Genomic DNA, 22,250 nt, shown 5'->3' with positions numbered 1-22,250 from the left:
TGTGACTTCCCTGGTGGCGCAGTGGTTAAGAATCCACCTGCCAGTGCAGGGAACACAGGTTCGATCCCTGGTCCAGGAAGATCCCACATGCCGCAGAGCAACTAAGCCTGTGTGCCACAACTATTGAGCCTGCACTCTAGAGCCTGCGAGCCACAACTACTGAGCCCGCGTGCCACAAATCCTGAAGCTCACGTGCTCTAGGGCCTGTGCTCCGCGACAAGAGAAGCCACTGCAATGAGAAGCACACACACTGCAAGGAAGAGTAGCCCCCGCTCTCCACAACTAGAGAAAGCCCCACGCAGCAATGAAAACCCAACACACTCAAAAATAAATAAATGAAATAAATTTATTTAAAAAAAGGATTAGGGCTTCCCTGGTGGCGCAGTGGTTGAAAGTCCGCCTGCCGATGCAGGGGACACTGGTTCGTGTCCCGGTCTGGGAAGATCCCACATGCCGCGGAGCGGCTGGGCCAGTGAGCCATGGCCGCTGAGCCTGTGCGTCCGGAGCCTGTGCTCCACAACAGGAGAAGCCACAACAGTGAGAGGCCCGCATACTCCAAAAAAAAAAAAAAAGGATTAAAACAGTATTACTACAGCAACTCAGTTATTATAGGTAAAAATCATGTAATTAAAAAATTTTCTCAGATTTTAATACAATTTTGGGGTAAAAATGACAAACTATTCTTGAAATATCACACATTATACCACGGTTTTAGTACAAAACTAGTCTGCAGCTCATGACTCAGTCATGATTTCAAAATCACCTGGAAGAGTCTGTGTCCGATTTAACTACCCGAGCCCACCAATAACCCATGTGTGGATTTTTAAAAATATTGGTATGTCCTATGTAATGTAACATATGTATGCTAAAAGTTATTTGTTGTTTATCTAAATTTCAAATTTAACTGGGAGTCCTGTATTTTTATTTGCTAAATCTGGAAACCATATTTTGCCTACTATATAGTTGCATAGATTATCTCATGTTTTCTTCAGAATTTTAGTTTTTGTTTTTATATTTAGGTCTATAATTCCTTTTGAGTTATTTTTTAAATTTATTTTTTATTGAAGTATAGTTGATTTACAATATTGTACCAATCTCTGCTGTACAGCAAAGTGACTCAATTATACACATATGGACATTCTTTTTTTATATTCTCCTTTTGAGTTAATTTTGTGTATGGAGTGATGTAAGGATTGAAGTTTTATTTTTTCCTTATGGCTGTGCAGTTGTCCAGGATCATTTGTTGAATACGCTATCTTTTCCCCCATTGAGTTACCTTCCTACCTGTGACAGACACACACTAAGGTGACCACTAATGTGTCATGTCCTTGTACAATTCCTTCCTTTTGAATGGGAGTGGAACTTGTAACTTGCATCTAGCCAACAGAAGGTGACAAAGGTAGAGGAATTTTGCAGATGGAATTAAGGTCCCAAATATGTTGCTTTCGAGTTAATCAAAAAGGAGAACCTAGGTAACCTGATTTAATCAAGCAGAAGCCCTTAAAAGAGAGAGTAGGGCCCTCTCTGTAAAGAGCTGTCCTGCTGGACTTAAAGAAGCAAGCCTCCATGGATTCCACAACTGCAGGGATATGAATTCTGCCAACAACTACGTGAGTTTGAAAGACGACTTCAAGCTTCATATTTGTCCATGGCCAACACTTTAATTGCAGCCTTTTAGGATTCTGAGCAGAGACCCCAGTTAACAAAAGCTGTGGGATAATACATGTATGTTGTTTTAAGCTTCTAACTTTGTGGTAATTTGTTGCACAACATTAGAAAGCTAATACAGTACCTTTGTCAAGAGACGATTGATCACCTATATGTGAGTCCATTTCTGGACTCATTACCCTTTTCCAGTTATCTCTCTAATCCTAATACCAGTGCCTCAATGTCTTTATTACATAGCTTTATAAGAAATTCTGAAATTAGGCAGTGTAAATTCTTCAACTTTATTCTTTGTCTTCAAAATTGTTTTTGCTATTCTAGTTGCATTGAATTTCTATATAGATTTCAGATTAAGCTTGTCAACTTCTACAAAAGAATATACTGGGAATTCACTGAATCTATAAATCAATTTGGGGAAAACTGACATCTTAACCATATTGAGTCTTTTGATCCATGGACACAATCTCTCTCTCCATATATTCAGGTCTTTTTCAATTTTTCTCAGTAGTACTTTTTAATTTTCACTGTATAATAGTGTATATATTTTGTTAAATTTATCTCTAAGTGATTTCATATCTGGGATGTTACTATAAATATTATTTTTGTTTCAATTTCTATTTGCTAATATAGAAATATACCTTATTTGTATATATTGTCCTTATACCCTGCAAGCTTGCTAAAATTAATAAGTAATTTTGATATTCTGAATTCCTTATGATTTTCTACATATATGATCATGCTGTCTATACATAATGGCAGTTTTATTTTCTAATTTCTGAACTCTATGCCATTCATTCATTCATTCATTCACTTATTCATTCATTTTCCTTATTGCACTGGCTAAGATCTCCAATACGATACAGAGGAGATGCAAAGAGATGTGCTGAGAGTGGGCATTTTGGGGTTTTTCCCAATCTCATATGGCATGCATTATTTCTTTCATCATTAAGTCTAATTGTAGCTATGGTTTTTGCGTAAGTACCCTTTATCTAATTGAGGAAATTTCTTTTTATAACTTGCTAGATGGTTGTTGAGTTTTCTCAAATGCTGTTTTTGCTTATATCAATGTGATCATATAATTATCTTTTTTTCTATCAATATAGTGGATTGATTTTCAATTGTTAGGCTAATCTACCTTTTCTGTGATAAATCCCATTTGGTCATTTTATATTACTCTTTTTACATATTGCTATATTTAGTTTGGTAACATTTTATTAAGAATGTTTTCATTCATGTTCATAAAGGATTTTGGTTTATACTTTTCTTGTAAAGCCTTTGGGTTTTTTTTTTTTTAATCAGCCACATAAAATGTTCCTCTTTCTTCTACCTCATGAAAGAATTTGTGTAGACTGGTATTACTTTTTACTTAAATTTTAAGAGAATTCATCAGTGAAGCCATCTGAGCCTGAAGCTATCTTTATGAGAAGTTTTTAATTACAAATTCAATTTGTTTAAATGATTTAGAGCTAATAAGTGTTCTATTATGTCTTGATCTGTCTTGGTAATTTGTGTCCTTAAAGCAATTTGTTTATCTAGGTTGTCAAATTTATTGGCATAAAGTTATTCATATTTCTTTATCTTTTTAATGACTAGGATGTGTAGTGGTGTCTGTCTTTGATTCCTGATACTGTAGTTTGTCTTCTGTCTTGATCTGTCTAAAGTTTTACCTTTTCAAAGGATTTGTTTTCATTGTTTCACTGTTTGTCCATGTTATACTTCATTCATTTCTGCCCTAATCTTTATTAGTTCTGTCCTGATTGCTGTGGGGGTTTAGTGTATTCTTCTTTTTCTGGTTTCTTAATATGGAAACACTGTATTGATTTGAGATCTTCCTTATTTTCTAAAATAGGTGTTTAGAGCTATAAATTTCCCTCTATACACTGTTTTAACTGCACCCCCTAAATTTTGATGTGTTATGTGTTCATTTTCATTCAGTTCAAAATATTTTCTAATTTCCCTTATGAGTTCTTTGACCCATAGTATATTTAGAAGTGTGCTACTGAATATTAAAATAATTGGTGATTTTCCAGATAGCTTTCTGTTATTTCTTGTTTAATTTCTTTGTCTCAATGTCAGTTCTTTTTGATTTGCTGACACTTGTTTTATGGCTCAGCATATAGTTTATATTGGTAGCTTTTTCATGTGCACTTAAAATGAATGTTAATTAGATTGAATTGGTTGATAGTCTCATTTGTGTTCTATAACCCTGTTGATTTTTCTTCTTCCTCTATTGCTTACTGACAGAAGAGTGTTGAAATCTCTAACTTTTATTGTTTTTTATTCTATTTTTCATTTCCATTCTGTCATTTTTCCTTCATATATTTTTAAACTCTGTTGTTAGGTGCATACTCAGTTGGATTACTTTGATGCTTTGATGAACTGAACCCTTTATCATTATGAAATGTCTGCATTTTCCCTGGCAGTTTTATTGTTTTGATGTCTACTTTGTCTGAAATTAACAACCATTCCAACTTTTTTTGACTAATGTTTGAATGGTACATTCTTTTCTATTCAATTTACTTTTAATCTGTCCTCACCTTTATATTTTGTGTGAGTTTCTTGTAGATAGCATATAATTCAGTCTTGCTTTTTTATGCAGTCTGAGAATCTTGTCCTTTTGATTTGGGGCATTAAGTTCATTTACATTAGTTGTAATCATTGATATGTTTGTATTTCAATCTACCATGTTGCTTTTTAATTTCTCTCTGTCCCATCTGTGCTTTTTCTTTTTGTTCTCTTCTTTTAGGTTAATTGATTATGTTTTGGGATTTCCTATTGACGTATTAGCTATGCTTCTATGTTTTGTTTTTTAGTGGTTCTAAGTTTTATAATGTTAACCTTTAACTTACTACATTCTACTTTCAAATACTATCATTCCATGTTATATAGAATATATGAACCTTATATCAATATGCTTTTGTCCTTGGTGCTATTGTTGTGAAACATTTTGCTTCTACATATATTTAAAATATCGATACATTGTTATTATTACTGCATTAAACAATCTTTTAAAGAGATCAATTAATGAGAAAGAAAAGCCTTTTATATTATCTGCTTGGTGATCATTTGTAACTAACTTACTGTTTGTAACATTTTATTTTTCTTTTACCAGGTCCAGGTTTCTATCTGGTGTCATTTGCCTGTGCGTGAAAAACTTCTTTGACATTTAATGCAGTGCAGATTTGCTGTCAATGAATTATCATAGCTTTTGTTTTTCTGAGGGAAAAAAATCATTTCTTCTTTATTTCTGAAGGATATTTTCATTGAATATAGAATTCTAGGTTGATAGTTCTGTAAGCTCTTTAAAGATATCATGCCTTTGTCTTTTGGCATGCATAATTTCTAGTAAGAAGTCTGCCATAGTTCTTTATGTTCTATATGTAATGTTTCCTTTTTCTGTGCTTACTACTGAGATTTTTTTTCTTATCACTAGTTTTCAGTTATTTTATTAGGATGTGAATTGATGTGGTTTTCCTTATATTTTTCCCACACAGGCTTTATTGACCTTCTTTAACAAATTTGAAAAATTTTAGGCTTTTATCCCTTCAAGTATATTTTCTGTTGTACCCCCATTGTTTTCTTCTGGCACTTTAGTATGTGTGAGTATGTACACATGTATGTATACATATATGCATGTATATATATATAAACACAAATATTCATACATAAAAACATTAGATTGTTTCATATTTTATAAATGTTACCAATATTCTATTTCTTTCTCCCTTCCCCTCCCCTTTCTCTTTCACTGACTTATCTTTTTTTTCTCTCTGCTTCATTTTGGATAACTTGTCATTCTGTATCTTCACGATCACTGATCATTTCTTCTGCAGGTATCTAAGGTACTGTTCATCTCATAAAGTGAAATTTTCATTTAACACGTTATATTTCTCTTCCCCAGAAATTCCATGTTTAAAAAAATATTTCTTCCATTTCTCTCCTTATCATGTTTTCCATGATATCTTTGAAAATATTTGTAGTAGCTCATTTTAGGTCTTTTTAAAATAATTCCATCATTTCTGTTATTTTTCAACCTCTATTGATTGATTTTCTTCTGGTTATGGGTCACATTTTTGTTTCTTCATTTGTCTAGTAATTGAATGTCATACATTATGAATTTTCTGTTGTTCAGTGCTGAATTTGGTTTTGTTCCTCTACAAAGTGTTGAGGTTTGTTCTGGACAGCAGTAAGTTTGCTTTAAGATTAGTTTGATCAATTCAAGGCCTTTATTTAAGCAGTTTTAGAGTAATTCTAGTTTAGCCTTTACTCCAGGGTTAATTTTGCCACACACCTAAGGTGTGGCCCTTTTGTGATCTGTCTTGAATGCTGCTGTATTCATTGAGACCTCTCCACTCTGACTGGTATGAATTCCCCATCTCTTGAGTTTTGTGAATTGTTCTTTTTGCAGCTTCCCCGTAATTGTTCTTTCCCTGGAGTTCCTCATGAGTTTTCATCCTGCACATGCACAGATTGGTATTCAGCCAGAGACTCAAGCAGACCCTTACGCTCCCTTCCCTTGGATTCTTAGTCCCTCATATACTAGCCATTTCTGCTTCCCCCAACTCTAATCTCTGATTCCTCAACTCAGTGAGATTGCTCGGCTCCATTTGTGTCCCTCCTCTCTGCTGCAATTTAGAAGTTCCCTTCAGGCAGAAAACATAGGCTATTGTTGAATTCACTGAATTTTATTCTTTTCTCTCAGACAACACAATCTCTGCTACCTGTTTCCTACTCTTGAGATAGGTTTTTCTTCTTTTCTTGAGATCAGTTTTTCTTGTTTCAGTTTGGAGGTTAATTTCTGACCTACTCAGGACTGGAAGCAAAAATCTGTCGCTTTCATTTTTAGTGAATATTTTTGTTAGGTAATAGAATTATTTTAACTTTAAAAGTCATTTGTAAGTTTTATTATTGTCTCCTTGAAGTTTGTGAAGTGCCTACTTTTCTGTTGGCTTTTGAGAATTTTTTATTTGTCCTTGATTTTTACCAATTTTACTATGCTGTGCTCTGTGGTGGATTTTGGCTTTCTCTGTATTTATCCTCCTTTGGATTCACGCTACTTCTTTTTTTTTTTTTTTTTGCGGTACACGGGCCTCTCCCATTGCAGAGCACAGGCTCTGGACGCACAGGCTCAGCGGCCATGGCTCACAGGCCTAGCCGCTCTGCGGCACGTGGGATCTTCCCGGACCGGGTCACGAACCCGTGTCCCCTGCATCGGCAGGCGGACTCTCAACCACTGCGCCACCAGGGAAGCCCCACGCTACTTCTTAAATTTGTGGCTTGATAACAGTTTTGAAAACTTCTCTGCATTATCTCTTCAAATATTACTTCCTCCTCATTCTGTCTTTTTCCTTTCTTCTAGTATTATAATTACATTTATTTTAGGCTCTTTTCATCATGTTTCACACATTCTTTTACATCTCTCCATCCTTTTATGTCCATCTCTTCATGTTAGTCTAGATATTATCTTTGGACTTTTATTCCAGTTTACTAATTGTCTCCTCAGATATATCTAATCTGCTGATAAGTTTTTCATTGTATTTTCAGTCCTAAAATTTTCATTTGATTTTTTCTAGTTTCCAGTTGTCTGCAATATCTTCATCATATCGTTTAATTTCTTAATCACATAAATCACAATTATTTTAAAGTCCATGTTTGATAATGTCAATATGTAAACCTCTTGTGGCTGTATTCCTATTGACTTTTTTTTCTCTTGTAAGTCTGTTATTTTTATCTTTTTGTATGCTTCATTATTTTTTATTGAATGTTAGACATTGTCTGTGGAAAAATTAGATATAATATGAGTTTCTGTTTGATGTTATCTTTCTCCAGAGAGAATTTGCTGCTGCTTCTTGCAGGCAGTTAGCATGGTTCAAATAACCTTAACCCAGTCTTAGACTGAGTGGATTTGAAGTCCAATTGTAGTATGGGCTTTTCTATTACATTCTTATTACTAGCTTTTTAGGGATCTCAATTGAGAGTCTAGGGGTTTTGACAGGACCTCTTTCTTGGAAGGCTCTGAAGTCTAAATTTTGTTTCCACCCCTGTGACACTGCTTAAAGCTCTTCTCAGCTTCTCAGCCAGCACTTCCTTCTGTCTTGAACAGAAGAGTGGCAACTAATGTAAAGCTAACTTTTCTTGTTTACCTTTTTTTTGGGGGGAGGGGTTATCTTGCTGAGCAATTGTCTTTTTTTTTTTTTTCTTTCCTTCTTGTTTACCTTTGATCTGGGATCTTGATCCCTCATGTCCTCACTACCTTGGTAACACTTCAATGCCTTCAAACAGATTTTTAAATATATAATATATTTTGTTCTCATAGTTATTCATGAAGGGAGGATTAAAACAAACTAATCTACAGTGTATTCTGTCCAACCCTTTTGAGAATTTGGAGGTACTGGATCCTGATGGAGTTCTATAGGGTACTTAATCAACAAATTGTAGAAAGGTTGTTGGTAACTTCCTCCTGCTATAGTTCCTTTTTGTGCCTTGGCTAGGCACCTACTCTCTACCGAGTCCCCTTACTCTCTATAAAGATCACTCAATATAATATGTAGATCTAAACACTTTAATTTTAATTACACTAATTTGTTTAGTTAATGTTTTGGTCTATGATAGGTCTTCCTTTCCTTTTTTGTCTTTTACTATCTCCCATTTATATTTCATGTCGCGATTCCTTTAAGTACTGAGTAGATTATCTTGCCTTTTGTTATTTCGTTTGCTTCCAGCTGCCCACCACAGATGGCTTATTGGCCATCTTCTGTATTAGGTGGGCATAAACAATTTAAAGTGAAACTTCTTTAACATGGCGGTTACACCATTTGTACTCTGCCACCTCTCTGACATTTTGGCTTCATTCATTCTGCCTCACCCTGTCCACCATGCCCTGGACTACTTAGAGTTCACCATACATATTTATTTTCATAATCTCTGGTTTTCTACTCATATTCTCCCCACTGCCTGAAATGTCCTACCCTACATACACTATACACCTTCACATATACCTTTATCATTAATAAACTCCAATCTGTCTTCCATGATTTAGTCTAAATGTCCCCTCTATTATGAAAATGCCCCAACTTCCCCTCCCCCCACTAAAGGCAAAGGTCGCATCACTAATGGTCCTCAACTCTTTGCAATAACACTCTTATCACATAAAATGTTTTCCTCCTTAGCCAAAATTTGAGAGCCATGAATGTTGGGATTCTCATCAAACTTTGTATTCCTGGCAGCTAGGACAGTATCTCACGGGCACTTCCAGATGCCCGTCCTCCTCACTCACCCCAAGGTGACAGCCTATACCTTTGGGTAAAATTATAGAGCAGGAGGAGGATAATAATACCAAATGTGTTTATCCATAGTATTTTGTTTATATATACTCTTCCCTTCTATTGTTAAACAAATATGCAAGATTTGACTTTTAGCTGCAAAAGTTTTGCTTATTTATGTATTATTGTTTATTATGTATATTGCTTAATAATGTATTATTTTAAGTATTTTTTTAAATAGTTCTAGGACTGTATTTGTTTGGGAGTATCTTTTACAAATTGGAGGACACCCTTAACTGAAAAAGGATTGGGGGAAAACACAATTAACTTTACATTTTTGAAAGCCCGGCTTGTCCAAAATTTTCATAAATCTTCCTTCTGAACTTAATGTTGTCTCTCTCAAAATATGTCAGCCTTGTTTATGATATGAAAGTCAATTATGTCATGACATATTTTTTTAATAACTCAAAGTAGGAATCCTGAGGCAGTTAGTTGCCTTTTATTCTCAGGTGTGTCTTACAACCAGTCTGTTTGCCTATCCCTAATCTAGGTTGATATAGCACACATTTTGTGGTCTTTCAACATAGTTTCTTGTTTTAAAACCATTTCATCGAACATTTTAGAAAGTAATATAATGATGTGCTTTAAGTTTAGATTCTCATCTGAAAAGCAAAAAGTGCTCTTGTAATTTACTGTTTCATAGATCCAAACCAAATAAGGCATTGAGATTCCTATGTTTATTGACCCTGTGTAATATAGAGATATAGTTGGAATTTTTCCTGCATTTATAGAATTTTTATTAACTTTTAAAGACTTATTGGAAAAAAGTACTTATAGAAGAAGTAAGTGGCTCCTGCAAAAAGTACAATATATTTTATAATAAGTAAAACTAAGTTATCAAATTCCTTAGGATACAGATTAGGTCATTTAGCTGTTGCTGCTCCTGCTTCCTACTTACTGGTTCATTCCACAAATATTTATTACTTTAAGTATCTTTTATTTATAAAGACCAGTGTCATTGAAATATGAAATTGCCCCTCTCCTCAAGTTCCGTACAACGTGTACTGGAGAGGGGCCAAACTGTATGCAAAAAAAAATTATTGCGCACCTATTATCTCTTATTGAGATACAGCAATGAATGAAAGTGATGGTATCTTTTGAGGTCACTGCCCTCAAAGGTTTCACAATTTCCACAAGGAGAAATGTACATTCTTACACATCACAAAGAAAGTTAAAGATGTGAAAACAGCTAACTGCGATAGAGCAGGATGAAATAAATATGACAATAAAGGGCTGAACAGAGTTGTCCTTGGGTGCCTCCTGGGGAAGGCACAGCTTATCTGTGCTTGGGAAGTGAGGGAACTACAGTGGGAGGCAGTGGTACTAAGCCAGCCTTAAAACAAGAGTAGACTTTCAAAGCATAGAAAAAGGAGTTAGGGCATTTGAGTACTAGGAAATTGCATCACTCATTTTATCTTTTATCAGTTTCTAAATGAAATCTTTTCTCTTGGTTTTTTACAGTAAACTAAAATAGCTAGTAAAAAATGTTCTAAATTTTTAAAAGTCGGGATTTGGTACTATATAATTAAAGGACTAAGAATTCTAAAAAATTCGCTTGAGCTCCCAGGGAGAGCTTGCCCTTTAAGGGTGACCACCTCTTTGGTTTGGTAGTTTTTTGTTCATTCAGAAATGCTTCTCATTAGGTTTCTTCAACATTTCCGGTCTGCAGCCATTTATATGGGGGAGAAATGAATATGGAAGACACTAATCTTTAGTAAAAGGGCTGTGATTCACTTTGGGACATCTTGATATAATAAAGAGCCTGGTTTTACCTTCCTCCTATTTCCTGCAAGTAGACTATAGGTTATATTTCTTGGTATTTTGTAAATGCTCTTTTTCAAGAGAGTTTATTTTTATTTTCTAGTCTCAAAAATATAACACAAATACTTTTTCCCCTCAACCAACAACATAAATGCATTCTGATTTCCCCTTCAGGGACAGTTGGTCACATTCAAATAGTGTTAACTTTATGTTTTCTAGAAGGTGTATTAAGAATACTTTGTTAAAGCTTTCCTTCATTTGACACAAACTAATCTTGTTTGCTTCCTTTAAGAAGAAAAACTGCATTGAAACATCTTGCCTACATGCAGTTTTTGTTTCCATCCTTGAGCCTGGCTGTTACTAGAGGGATATATGAGAGGACAGTGAGCCCCAGGATACTCTGTCCAAACGTAACGCCAAGGGAGTGGCAGGGGAAAACTGGTGTTAGCTCTTTTGGATCGTTTTCTTGTGCTGCATCCCTAACTGAATCCAAGTGCCCTTGGCTTTATTATTCAATATGTCTTGTTTTTATTTTGTACCTGTGAAGATTGTCCTCACCACTTCTAATTTGGCTTTGTCTCGTTTTCTCTATAAAAATTATTTTAGCTTCTTTCTGATCTTCATTAAATAATTAAAGCTAGCCTTGGGTATCTGTTTCCTCTTGTAGATTTAGAAAACCGTGTATAAAGCTCCTTTTTTTTTTCTTTTAGCAATTATGATCATATACGTGGAAGTGATTTGAATCAGTACTACTGTTATGTATTTCTATGGTGAATGATTGTCCCATCCCATCAAAATATTTAAATCCCATCAAATATTTAGGACTCTCCTCGCAATTGTATTTTTGTCTTACTCAATCTTCATTTGTGTCTCTCTCAGATTTAGTGACCAAATAGATAAATTAAGGTGCTGATTTAAGTTCTTGAGCATGTGAGTCATATAAGGCAGTAATGTTAAAACACAGAATTTGCTAGGGGAAATAGAACCAAGGGGCATTCAGTAATTTTTTAGTATGTCTGTTAGTTGATAGGTGAACATTTACTGATTGGTATAATTTCTCATCTATCCTTTTCTTTTCTCTCATTTCCTTGGGGTACAACAACCCAATCCGAGGGTTTTCAGCACTTAAGGATAACATAAACTATAGAGCTTATCAAACCCAACCATTTTACTAACAATCTAAATCGCCTCTAAGAGATGTAAAATGACTTGCCCAAAATAATAGAATTCCCAAGTAGCTGTACTGGAATTCTAATCAAGGTATTTTGACCTTAAGTATACTGTCAATTATTCTGTGCTCTGTATTCATTTTTATAGCAAATCAACACATTCCAGCTTTCAGGAAATGTAGTAATGATTAAAGAATATGAGGTTTAGCCTTTTCTGAGTCTGGTAATTACTGTTAAAAATTTTGGCAGGCCCATAGTGTATGTATTTTAAGAGTTGGTACCGCATTTGGTATCTGTTGCTAATATTCTGTCTTTTGTACAATCTTGTGTGCCTATACTTTTTAAATCTCATAATTATTGGCTTCAGTGCCTTTTAGATTCAATAATCCTAGATTGTGCCACAGTCCCTGGGAAATAGAAAAAGTTATTAGAGCCTTGCAAATGTGTTTGACTGCTGCATTCTGTTACTTCCGTTGATGGCCTACAGCTTTAGCGATTGTGCAGTGGAGAAGCTTAAACCTCGAGGGCCCATTAGATTTAACTTGTTTGCTGCGTTGATATCTATATGTTAAATGACAAGAGAGTTCAGGTTATTGAATAATTTAAAATTCAGCTCTAATTGGTGTCATATGACCTGGAAAAGGCCATGGATGTTGCCAGGAGCATGCTGTGAATTTCTTATAAATAATTCATAAATTAGATGATTCATTTGCCTGGATGTCTTGCTAAATGCCAAAGTTTGTAAGTTATAACTGATGATATAACACCTGTAAGTATTTAGTTCATAACACTAGAAGGTAATCTACCTTGATGATCTAGCAAAATCTGCCAGTATAGGAGAGTTAATTGCACTGGGGAGAATGAACATTAATTTGGGATGAGACTTTGGCAAACCATACAGTGCAGCTGTTGCATTACGTAGCTTCTGTCAGCTTGACAACTGGTTCATGTAAGCATGACTAAAAATGCAACTTGTCATTCTGTGCCTTATTTTATATTAACTCCAAACGTTCTGGGTAATACAATGACCTGCCCCACACACAGTAGTTTAGGTTTAGAAATATTTATCTAGCTCTTGAATTTCTGACTTCATCATAAAATAAAGAGGATAGGGGGAAATTCTGAAGTTACAAAATTGAGATTTTTATTCTTATAAGGCTGTCCGTGGGAATATGAGGATTGTTTAATAGGGTGCTTGCCAGGATCGTAAATTATTATTTACCATTAGAGAAATGAATACCAATAAAATCTGTTGGTGCTATTGACTAATCCTGTAGTTAACAACTCATAAATGCATTGTAAGTAATCTCTTCCTAATTATATAAATAACAACCTGTTGCAGGAAATAATTACTGCAGTTTAGTTTGGCTCTCTCCTTACGGCTCATAGCAGAGATTGGCCAGGCCTGCAAAAATGATTTGCAGAAATTTATAAAACATCACTGTGTACTTGTTGATGGTGTTTCACGAAGCAATACTGCAGTTATTTTTTATTATGTGAGAACACCAGAAAGCCCTAGATTACCATAGGAATGTGTATGTTCATATATGTGCCTACACACCTGTGTGTGCTTCCATGCATGCATACAAGATCATATCATAAATGTTTATAAAATAGACATCCTTTATTTTCTATGAAGTCTTTTAAAAATATCTGTCATATTTTAAGAGTATCTTAAAGATTCTGAAAACCTTCCAACTCAGAAATTTACTAACTTTCAGTATCAGAAAATTCTTCTTTGTGTCCAAGATAAGTCTCTCACACTTTTTTTTAAACCTTATACTTTTCTCATTGGTGTTTTTTTATCTAGTCATTGGCCTGTGTCTACCCAAATTAAGAGATATTATGCTTCTACTCTGTCATAAGCCAAGTATTGCCTGCATTTTCTCCTCATCTTTCTTTTGTACAGTAAATCCCACAGCATACCCTGTCAAAGATTTTATGGCTTCATTTCTGCCACATCTAGAGTCTAAAGATGTAGCCAAGGTTATGGTACCTTTTATATAAGACAAATCCTAATATGCTACCATTTTGAACTTAACATTTTTATCTGTTGTTTTCCATAGATCATTTTCTGTCTAAACTTTTTTTTTTTAATTTATACAATGTGTGTGACTTGCCCAGGTATATTCTTCTACATGCTTTATGTTTATTTCTAATTAAGCACTCAGTCCAACTCATTTTCATCACACAGAAAACATGTAAATAGATAGCACATCCCAAGTCATATTGTTCAGTTTGCTTATTGAGTTTTGACCATATCTTAGGATATTCATAGACTCCTTTAAATGGAAGAGCACGCAACGTAATTATCAAGTTCACTTGGCAAACTGTGGGATGCTAAATCTAGCTAACTGTATCGTTTTGTACAACTCATGAGCTAAGAATGGTTTTAGCTTTTTAGATGGTTGGGAAAAAAAGAATATTTCATGAAATAGGAAAATTATATGAAATTTAAATTTCAGTGTGTCTACAAATAAGGTTTTCCTAGAATAGTTATTCATTTATGTATTATCTCTTGCTTTCACACTACAAAAGCATAACTGAGTAGTTATGACAAAGTCTGTATGGACTGCAAAGTTTAAAATGTTTATTGTCAGACCCTTTACAGAATAAATTTGCTGACCCCTGCTATAAAGCTATGAAAATACAGCCACATGCAGCACTATGTATGAACTTCACAAATATAACTTTGGGTGAAAGAAGTTAAACACAAAAGAATGTATATCATATGATTTCATTTATACTTTAAAAATAAGCAGGTAAAACTGAACTCTAGTATGGATATTTAAGCAGAGAAGTGTTAAAGCAAAGAAGTGATTCCCATTAAAGTCAAGGTAGTCATTCCCTTTGGCAAGAGAGGTAGAGAGTGGTGATTGCTCAGGGCCATCAGGGTCTTCTGAGTACAGAAGACAAGGGTCGTCTTCTGTATCTTGGATGGTAGTTACATTGGGCATTGCCTTGCTCATAACAGTTTTGTGTACTTTTCTATGTTTCATGTATTTCATATTAAAGAATTTTTTTAAAAAGATCTACAGCAGGAAGCAATGGAAGATTATGGATTTGGAGTGAGGCATAGCCCCATGTCTCACATACTATATTGATGTGACCTTGGGAAAGTTGTGTTGATTCCTTGAACTTCATTTTCTCATCTGTAAAATGCTAATTATAATAACTACCTTACAGAATTGTTGTTAAGAATAATAGGTTGAATATGTAAAACATTTAGCACAGTATATGGTAAACTCTGAGTTGAGAGCAGCCAAAGTGACAGGGTGTTCTGGGAGCATGTTCTGCATTCAGTGGTCAATGAAGGTGACCATTTAGAGCCAAGTTATCTCATCAGAAACAATTTGCATGACATTGTCTTCCCTGACCTTCATTTTTCATTTCTCATCTTCACTCCTTTAAAAATTATTTTGAATTATTTAAATATATTAGTTTCAACAAGAACTTCATAAAAGAAGATATCCAAATGACCATCAAGCATATGTTCATTAATATCATTACATATCAGGGAAATGGAAAATAAAACCACAGTGTTATTTAACTATACAGGCACCAGATTGTCTAAAAATGAAACACACTAGGGAGTGTTGCTGTGAATGTGAAGCAACTGGGACTCTCTTAATTTGCGGATGGGGGTGTGAAACAGAATAACCACTTTGGAAAGCTTACTGGCGTTTCTAATAAAGTCAAATATGCCTACCCTGTGCCCAAGAGAAACAAATGTGTATGTCTAAAAAAAAGGCTTGTATGAGAATATTCATAGCAGCTTCATATATAATAGCCCTAAATTGGAAACAACCTAATCCAATAAAAGGATAAACAAATTTTGCTTTATTCATACAATGAAGTACTATGCAGCAGTAAAAAAGAATGAACTATTGATATGCACAACAACACAGAAGATACTCAAAAATTATGTTGAGCTTAAGAAATCAGGTACAAAAGGGTAGCATACTGTATGATTCCATTTATATGAAGTTCAACATAGGCAAAACTAATCTATGATCATAAGAATCAGAACAATGGTTACTCCTGGGAGTGTGAGGATGTGATATTGACTAGAAAGAACACAAAGGAACTTTCTGGGGTAATGGAATTGTTCTATAACTTGATGTGGGTGATGATTACTTGGGTAAATGCAAGTATAAAAATTCATCAAGCTGTATACTTAAGATATGTGCATTTTATTATGTATAAGTTATGTCTCCATTTAAAAAAATATCTAATGTTTTCTAAGTTAGTGTTATATATCTGAAAAATTCATGTCAAACCCATATACCAGAGACAGCAGTTTGGGATTTGTTGTTAGTTTAAGCCTTAGTTAAGAGAAGTTATATTTGTAAGTATCATATAGAAAGCATGGAGCAGCCCCAGAAAGAAAAATACATCAGTTTCATTTAGGCCCACTGTGACTTCCGTGTGTCGCAAAGGCAAATTAAGCCCCATCCAAAGCACTTTATATGAATTATCTCATCTAATCATCACAACGACCTTAAGAGGCAGTGCAAGATGTTAGTGTTAAGACTGACATCCTTTATATGAAGGAGAAAGATGAAGAACCTCTCTATTATCTCAAGCAATTCAACTCTGGCCCAACTACAAACCTCACTGTAGCAAAATGAAGATAGATAACTGAACTCATTTTCCTTGAAGACAGTTCAGAGATAATCTGTTGTAACTGAATGTGCCCCTTGGTGATCTCACCCCACCCCACTCCCCCCGCACACATACACCACAATGTTCTCCTTGAAAGAAGTTGGATAAATATAAGGTTTGTGTTTCCTTTTTGTAAATTAGTACCCTTATAAATTAGCACCCTTGATAACTGCTCATCTGTCTCACCACCGCGTTCAGTTTTGATGTAGCTGCTATTTTTAATCTCTGGTTTTCTGTTGAGGAACCTGAGGCTCAGGCAAGTTGGATAATATGTTATATTAGTTTTTTATTGCTGTGTAACAAATTACTACAAACTTAGCAGCTTAAAACAACACACATTTACTATCTCACAGTGTCTGTGGTTCAAGAGTCTGGCACAGTTTAGTTGGGTCCTATGCTCAGGGTCTTAGAAGGCTGCAATCAAGATGCCAGCTGGGCTACATTCAGTGGGTTGTTGGCAGGATTTATTTCCTTGCATATGTATGGTAGGTGCCTCATTTTCTTGCTCACTGTTGTCTGGAAACTGCCTTCTGCTCCAGAGGTCATTGCCACATGAGCCCCTCCATAAGCCATCCCACCCTATGTATAATAGTTTGCCTCTGCTAATCCCAAACTCCCATTCCTTCCCCCCACCCCCACGCCCCTTGGCAACCACAAGACTGTTCTCTATATCTGGGTCTGGGGTTAGCAGATGCAAACTATTATGTATAGGATGGATAAACAACAAGGTCCTACTGTATAGCACAGGCAACTATATTCAATATCCTGTGACAAACCATGATGAATATGAAAAAGAATATATTGGATTGGCCAAAAAGTTCGTTCGGTTTTAAGTAAAAATAAAAGACTCATTTTCACCAAGAATTTTATTGAACAATGTATTCACTAACTGAATGAACTTTTTGGTCAACCCAATATATATGTGTAACTGAGTCGCTTTGCTGTACAGCAGAAATTAACACAACATGTAAATCAACTCTACTTCAATAAAATCTTAAAAAAAAAAAAAAAGCTCTCCTACTACACAGTAGCTTATTTCTTCAAGGCCAGCAGGAGAATCTCTGATCTTGGGGAGGGCACCAGACCCTCTGTTAAAGGGCTTACCTGACTAGGTCTGGCCCGCATGAGATAATCTCCCTTTTTATTAATTCAAAGTCAGCTGGAGCCTCAGTTACATCTGCAAAGTCCTTTTTGCCATATAAGGTAACATAACCACAAGATTGATCTGATCATATTCACAAGTTCTACCCTCACTTAAGGGGAGGAGATAATACAGGGTGGGGACACCAAAAGGATGGGAATCTTGAGGACCATCTTAGAACTCGGTCTACCAAGTTGCACAGTCACCCAGCAGATAATTGGCAAAGCAGTATTCTCTTTGAGCAAAGCATGCATGGAAATCATTAAGTTGTAGTGCCTCTCAAAAACATAAAAGCTAACTACAAAATATTTTAGAAATATTCCAAATACCTGACATTTGTGAATAATGTAACACTCAACACCATTAAAGTAAGTGTAAGCTATATAAATACCTAAAAATGCACATATGTAAATAATGTTAAGGAACAAAAATGAGAATATAAAATAATATATACATGCTATCTACTGTTACATTAATGATACATGGATTAGAAACTATATGATGATATAAAATAGTTGATTTAAGTTTCTGGACTTTTAAAAAATTTATTTCTCATTTTAAAAGTATAATCTATAAAAAGATGGTTTATCATACAAAATAGCAGGTGATAAATGTTAAATATTTCTGTTGACAGTAAGTGCTACAGAAGTTCAGAATAGGGGAGATGAATGTGGACTAGAGTTTTCCTTTAGGTGTAAAATAAGGTTAATTTTTTTAATGAGGTAGTTTATCATAAATTTTGCCCTAGGACTAGTTCCTTTTATGTAGCTTGTCATCTGCTCAGTGTCATCTGCTCAGCATATAAAATTACATGGCTTCTTTGAAGAGGCCCAAGTCATCTCCCCAGATGTGGCTCATTCTAATTTAAACAGAACTCCTTTAACATTGCTTTAGAAACTCAAAATCTTAAAAGAGTCATTGTAATAGCCCCCTTTTATCATAGGAGAGGAAAAATTGTATTGCTATATATATGTTAGGTGACACTTTTTACCAATCAGTTCATCATTTTCAACTATTGCAAAGTAAATTGGTGGGATTTTTTTTCCCCCTCTGCTAGGGATCTCAATTATTCATTCATTCTAGAGTACATGTCTCTGGAATACATAACCATCTCAACTGTTTATGAATTAGTTCTTACTTTAAAAGAAGTTGGGGCAAACTGAATAATAGCCTCCCAAACATGTCCATGTCCTAATTCCTGGAACCTGTAAATGTCATTTTATATGGCACAAGCGACTTTGTATGACAAGAGGCTTTACAGACGTGATTAAGTTAAGGATCTTGAGATGAGGAAATAAGCCAGGATTACATGGGTAGGCCCGATGTAATCAAAGTGGTCCTTAAAAGAGGGACAAAGGAGCAGTCCAATGGCCCATGGTACAGACCAGTGGTTCTCAAAGTGTGGTTCCAGATTGGAACTTGTTAAAAATGCAGATTCTCTGACTCCACTCTAGAGTTACTGAATTGGAAACTCTGGGGAATAAGCCAAGCAATTCACATTGAACAAGCCCTCCAGGTGATTCTGATACATCCTAAAGTTTGAGAGTCATTAATACAAACTAAGTTTTGCTCTCCTTGATGAAACAGGGTTGAGGCTAAAATGCTGGGAAAGCTCACTCTACTGGCCTGTCAAAGGTAGTTTGCAACTCTTCCTTTCTGGCTGAGTTCTATCAGACTATAATCACTTGAACAGCTTAATTGAAAAATCACTTACGTTTACAGCTGAAATTAAATATGTTTTGTATTTAAATAACTGCTTTTGATTAGAATCATATTTTGTGGAAAGTGCTTGGTCTTGTCTGTGTGCTGTAAAGATATTTATAAGAACTCATCAAATTTCTAGCAGTAACTAACATCCTGTTCAGTATAAGGTGAAATGTTCTACATCAAACCTCATGCTATGTAATGGCCAATCGAAAGATACTTAAGGTGGCTGAATGGATTTCTTGGCTTAGTATTCAAAATTAAACATTTTAAGACATTAACATTCAATGTTTTTCTTCTTCTCAAAGTTGATGCTATATACCCCTCATTATTTGCAATTCCTGAAATCTTGCTTAAGCAGCGAGCGGCAACACTTTCTTTTTCTCATCCTTGTGGATTTACTGAAATGTAGATTGTTTGAAAATGAGATTAGCTTTATGGCACATGTCTGTTTAGCTATGTGACTACTATCATTTATTAATTAAGAAGACAAAAACACAGCTTTGTCTTGGTAAACATATATCACTGATTTCTGAAAAGTCAAAAGAACTCCTGTTGTGCTCTTATTTGACAAGTGATCTTGCGATTCCTTTTAGGTATCCGATAGGAAAAGCACTCTCTGGTCTTCATCTGTGGAACTGGATGGTTCCTACTTGAGTGTAGCCAAACCACAAACCCACACTCAAACCAAGCAAAGGCCTAAGTCTGCAAATCAGGACTCAGCTTCAGAATCCCTTGCGGAATTTAGGAATAATTCTTTGAAACAAGCAGCCCTTCATTATCCCAAAGAGGATGTGGACAAGGTGCCATCAGAGACCAGAACATGTAATTATGGATCCCCAGGGAAAAAACTAGTAGATGCAGTACCTACAGAGAAAGTTCCACCAGAGGACCTGAACATGAAGGAATGCCAACACCGTAAGGCTACTCCACCTAGTCAGTGTTGTGGTCATAGACTTTCTGAAAATGCGGATCATGTTCGTGAGAGCCATCCGACAAACATGGTCCCTGAATATTCCAGGACACATCTGGAATCATGCAGGTATTGTGGGCTTTCCTGGGCATCTCTGATGCGTGGCCAAGGGGCACTGCAGCCTAGTGAAACTGATGTCAAAAAGCAGCTCTCAGAAGATAGAAGGCAGCAACTCATGCTTCAGAAAATGGAGCTGGAAATTGAAAAGGAACGCCTTCAGCATCTACTGGCCCAGCAGGAGACAAAGCTACTCCTAAAGCAGCAGCAGCTTCATCAGTCTCGACTGGACTATAACTGGTGAGTCCTACCTGTTCTTTCAGCAGTATCTATAGCTTGGAGAACACAGTATAAAATGACAGCTGTGTTACTATAACAGATGTGTAGGAACAGAAGTTCCTCGGGACTTTGGTTTGCTCAAGATGCACAGCAGCTATGACTTGCAAGTAAATTGCACTGTCTTTTGGGGAAGACTTGAAAGATTACCTTGTCTTCCAAAATGTTAGCTTAGAATATCTACTTCTCAGTAGTCCAGTATAATTTTTGCTGGATTCGAAAGACAGTATTTTTAAATATTACCGTTACACAAAATCCTTTGCTGTTTGATGTCATTGTAGAGAATATTACCATTAAGTAAAAGCATGAGGTTTCAGGATGTGAAATCAGACCGAAGTGTGGCTAGCTGTCATCATTCCATGCAACGAATGATGGGAACCTTCTAAATTCAGTCTTTTCTGGTCATGAAGCATAGCCTGTTCAATAACCAGTTTCTTATACACATACCCACATTTAAACTGTTCTTCCTCTAACAATTTTTCCCTGAGAACAATGTTTCAAAAGCTAAAGTCCTGTTTTATATCATGTAGTGTTCAGCATAGTTTTACATGCAGAGTCATAAAGTTTGTTATCTTAGTTTAAAAATAGTAATAAATCAGACACAATTGTATTTTAAACACAAGAAAATATGACATTTATGTCTTTTTTAAAAAGTAAGTTTCAAGTTTTCATAGGGAATTTGTGTGTGTGTGTGTGCGCGCGTGTCTTTCCCTGCCATTTCCTCCTTGGTCAAACATACCATTTCCCCTTTGTATGCATTCTTAGACACATAGATCCTATACAGACACACTTAATACTAGTGTTATTTTCTTTTACTTCTTGGAGTTAATTTTCTTTCATTTTCAGATCTTGCCTAATATTTTTTAAATTTTAATTTCTTTGAAAGTTCCATCTTGACATTTTTCCTTCAGTGTAATACTGACTCTTCTAGGAAGCAAAAGTGGTCTTCCTCTTTCTCTTCATGATCAGTTTTATTCTTCATTGTTGAAACCTGGAGGCTTTTAAAGGAAGTGAAAATGAAGTCTCTTGTAACAAGATTGTAACCAAAGGCTGAAATGTTGCTTCAATTTTATGACCCCAGTCTCTAATACTCCAGTTCATGTGTAGTCTCTCCTGAGAACTTCATTCAACAAACATTTATCGAATGCCTATGTTATGTGAGGAATGGTTCTAGGTACTTGGGATAGGTAAAAAAAATTTCAAGTGCGGTCTTTAAAGAGGTCACAGTCTAGCAGGGGAGAAAGGGTAATTTTAGACTAGGCATCATGTTCATTTGAACAGGATTGTATGTTCAAATAGTGCTGCATAATGATAATAAAGTCTTTATTGTTCTCTTGATCACCCCAGCTTAGATGAAAGAGCTATGAAACACAGATTTTGAACAAGTTTTGTGTATATAAATTGTAAACATTTATGCATATGTATAGAGATTTTTAAAAACTTTTTATTTTGAAACAATTAGATTGATAGAAGTTGCAAAAACCAGCTTCTCCCAATGACTACATTTTATACAACTG

General features: G+C 35.2%; 1 protein-coding gene across 4 annotated transcripts in view; it reads left to right on the top strand.

Moving 5' to 3' along the window:
* The window catches only part of KIAA1328 (KIAA1328 ortholog), a 386,036-nt gene that overhangs the window by 207,976 nt on the left and 155,810 nt on the right, over nucleotides 1–22,250 (top strand). For all 4 annotated transcript variants that reach the window (XM_060310184.2, XM_030876580.3, XM_060310181.1 and 1 more), the window contains one exon: nucleotides 20,024–20,697. In XM_060310184.2, coding sequence (XP_060166167.1) covers nucleotides 20,024–20,697 — 674 coding nt within the window. The remainder of the gene's footprint in view (nucleotides 1–20,023; nucleotides 20,698–22,250) is intronic.

This window comes from Globicephala melas, chromosome 13 (assembly GCF_963455315.2).
Source record: "Globicephala melas chromosome 13, mGloMel1.2, whole genome shotgun sequence".
Taxonomy (NCBI): Eukaryota; Metazoa; Chordata; class Mammalia; order Artiodactyla; family Delphinidae; genus Globicephala; species Globicephala melas.
Note: the sequence above shows the minus strand (reverse complement) of the source record. Positions and strands in the feature narration are given on the sequence as shown.